The 3,328-nt window shown below is 48.9% G+C and overlaps 1 protein-coding gene across 1 annotated transcript in view; it reads left to right on the forward strand.

Moving 5' to 3' along the window:
* The first annotated feature begins 963 nt into the window (after positions 1 to 963).
* The window catches only part of LOC119315134 (guanine nucleotide-binding protein subunit gamma 2-like), a 5,483-nt gene continuing 3,118 nt past the window's right edge, over positions 964 to 3,328 (forward strand). The window contains exon 1 of the mRNA XM_037589809.1: positions 964 to 1,493. Within this exon, the coding sequence (XP_037445706.1) occupies positions 1,269 to 1,493 (225 nt within the window). The 5' untranslated portion in view covers positions 964 to 1,268. The remainder of the gene's footprint in view (positions 1,494 to 3,328) is intronic.

Consider the following 3,328-nt stretch of genomic DNA (forward strand, 5'->3'; position numbering starts at 1 on the left):
AAAATAGTCACTTTTTCCTGCCGGGTTGCTAATCGCCAACGAGTAAAACGAAATCGTTGGGGGGGGAGGGGTCTAGCCCCCCCTCGTCCCCCCTGGATTCGTCCCTGATCGACAGTTCAAGAATGGGACACACATGGACCAAGCAGTCGAACGCGTACGTGACGGAGGTCCGGACGTCCGCAAACCTTCTCCGATTTGCTGTCGGCTTGCGGAATTCAGACACACGTTAGCGCACATTTACGAGACGGCGTTGGATAGCAAAAAAGAATGTCCGAACAAATCGATCCCAACGTTTGCGGGCAATTTGAGGAGGTATAGCTTTGGAGATACGCTACCAATGTTGGCGAAAAGTGTGGGGATTGGGTATCCATAAAAGGTCAATTTTATCATTTTCGCCAAAGAAATAAAATCCATTGCACTGACAATACGGGCAAACCCTGACCCTCCTTCTGCCATTTCTACCTGTGTCTTTGGCCCTGTTTGAATCCCTATGTTAGAGTTAGTTTTAGTTAGTTGGGGCTCAAATAACCCAAAAGTATCCAAACATGATGGGTTAGTTTGGGTTAGTTGGATCTAACCCACCCCAAAAAACTAGCCCACACTAGAGGAGCTTATTTGGGTTAGTTCTCTTGGACCCACTAGAAAAAATAGTAAAAAAAGTTACCCCTCCCATTCAAATAAGGTCCAAAGTAGTCAAATGATTGAGAAAGAATATTTTATTGTCAATCTAACCCTACCATCCAAACAGCTTTTTGGTTAGAGTTAGTTTAAGGTTAGTTTAGAGTTAGAATCTAACTCTAACCTCTAACTGAGTTAGAGTATCCAAACAGGGCCTTTCTCTGCAAAGTGGGTCCGGTGCTCTGTTTTAACTGGCAGTGAGCCAGTCCGTAAGTCCCATCCATTGACCGGCGCCTTGTGTTGACCAGTCAGATCGACCGCCTCCTCTCCTCCATTCCTCCCTTCGTTTTTACCCCGTCGTCGTCTTCCCCCCTATTCTCTCTTATCCCCACCGCCGTTCTCCTCCCGCTTTGTCGCCGCTCCCCCCGTACCCGACGACGACCGCCCGAGCGGAGGGGAGGGAGAAGTACCATCTCACGCAGCCCATGGCGTCCCGACGCGTTCGCCTTGTCTGATCGACCGCCCCCTCTTATTCCCTCTTGCTCGGCACAATCGCGCACGCGGAGGTGGGTAGGTGGGTCGCAGGTCTGGCTAGGGCGGAGGCGGAGGTAGATCTGTAGGGCGGGGAAGATAAGCGAGGGCGGGCCGGGATGAGGGGGGAGGCCAACGGAGGGGACCGGCGGCCGCGGGACGAGGAGGAGCCGCCGCAGCAGCCGGAGGAGGAGCAGGACAGGACGTCGAGGCCGTCTTCCGGGCAGCAGCAGCAGCCGGCTGCGGCGGGGGCGGCGGCGACGACGAGGAGCGTGGGGTACGTGGGGAAGCACCGCCTGTCCGCCGCCATCCAGCGCCTCGACCAGGAGCTGCAGTCACTCCAGGTACTCCCGACTCCGCCTCTCCGCACCCCCTCCTCCCCCGTCCACCCGTCTTCTCCAGCCGATGCATCGATCCATAGCTTCATCACGTAGTATACATGCCAAATCCAGAACCTCGCTCCGTTCGATGATAGTATTTCGCACAACAACTCGGCAGCTTAAAAAGCGCGATCTGGATCTTGTAGAACCCGGTTCTACTCGTAGAATCCACAAACCTTGGTGGTTGCCATAGTTAGGGTTGTTCGAGTGTGTGACACCAAATAAGGAAACGAATGTCCCTTTATCTCACGTTTTCCCCCTGAATGTTCCTGATTGAAGAGTCAAAGGCAGAGTCACCCGATTTCTTTCTAATTCAAGGCCTCTTCTAATCGGTGATAGAAGTAAAGTCAAGGTCCGTGCCACTGTTAGGCAACACGCCTACACCTGTAATAGTACTACCTTGTTTCCAGGGCATCTACGATGCCTTTTCTGTATGCCTACTGTCCGTGGATCTGGATGTCCACCAATCACCAATGCCGCCCATCCTAAGCCACACATGACATAGCTTGTACACGGCATTGGCAGGAACAGACGTAGTACCGGAGATGTGATGTCCTTGGTGAATGTTTGTTAACTATGTCTATGTGTAGCACCGTGCATGTCCTGTGTACCCCGATCTGTCGGGGGTTGACAGTTTGTGCTGTGTGCACGGAATAGGATTCTTCATAATTATCTAACGTACTTCATAGACGTTTTTGTCCTTGGTAACTGAGTAGCGTGTAGTACCAAAGGAGCTTTTTATAGATATTACATATTTTGCCTCCATTTCAGTATCATTTTCCCTAAATGACCTTCTTTGGACTTGATTACCCTACTGGCACCTCCAAACACTTGCACTTATGCCACCAGAGATATGGCAACATTTATATTGGCATTTTTATGGGGTAGTGGCGCCACTTCAATTAGTGTTTCTAGGTCGCGCCATTTTTTGATGGTGTATAAGGTTGGATGCCGTTATGTAGGTGCCGTCGGATCAGTTGGGGTCGGCGCTGCGGTATCTTATACTAATACATATATATACTCGGTGTGTGATAGAAGCTGGTGCTAGCCTAGATAGTTGGCTGCCCCGCAAACTGTACAGATATGCCACTTTGGAGCAACCAACATGTATATATGTGTCGTTAATTTCCATCAACACATAAGAAGGCAATACTTGAGCTCAAGAAGCAAGCAGGTTTCCCCTTCGTGTAGGATATTTTTTTTTCCGAGCCACAGGGCACAAGGCCCTTGTTCCATTGCATTTTGCATGAAACATCATACAGTGTACAGCACCTTACCATAAAATTAAACATTGCTAACGCAGCACCTGAGTTAATTCTATCCAAAACATTCAACAGCCACATGCATAAACATGTCCTCTGTACCCCGATCTGTCAGGAGTTGACAGTTTGTGCTATGTGCACATAATAGGATTCTGCATAATTATCTAAAATAATTCATAAACGTCTTATCTAAAGTACCAAAGGAGCCTTTTATAGATATTACATCATTTGCCTCCATTTCGGTATTATTTCTAAATGGCCTTTGTTTAGACTTAACTACCCTACTGGCCCCTCCAAACACTTATTTGCACTTCTGCCCCCAGATATATGACGCCATTTATATTGGCAATTTTAGGGGGGGAGTGGTGCCACTTTGATTGGTGTTTCTAGGTCGCACCATCTTTGATGGCATATAAGGTCAGATGCCGTTATCTAGGTGGGGCTGACGCTGCGGTATTGTATATTAATAGAGATACTCAATGTTAGAAGCTGGTGCTAGGCTAGATGGTTGGCTGCTCGCAAAGTGTACATTGTGGG

This window comes from Triticum dicoccoides, chromosome 6A (genome assembly GCF_002162155.2).
Source record: "Triticum dicoccoides isolate Atlit2015 ecotype Zavitan chromosome 6A, WEW_v2.0, whole genome shotgun sequence".
NCBI classification, from domain to species: Eukaryota; Viridiplantae; Streptophyta; class Magnoliopsida; order Poales; family Poaceae; genus Triticum; species Triticum dicoccoides.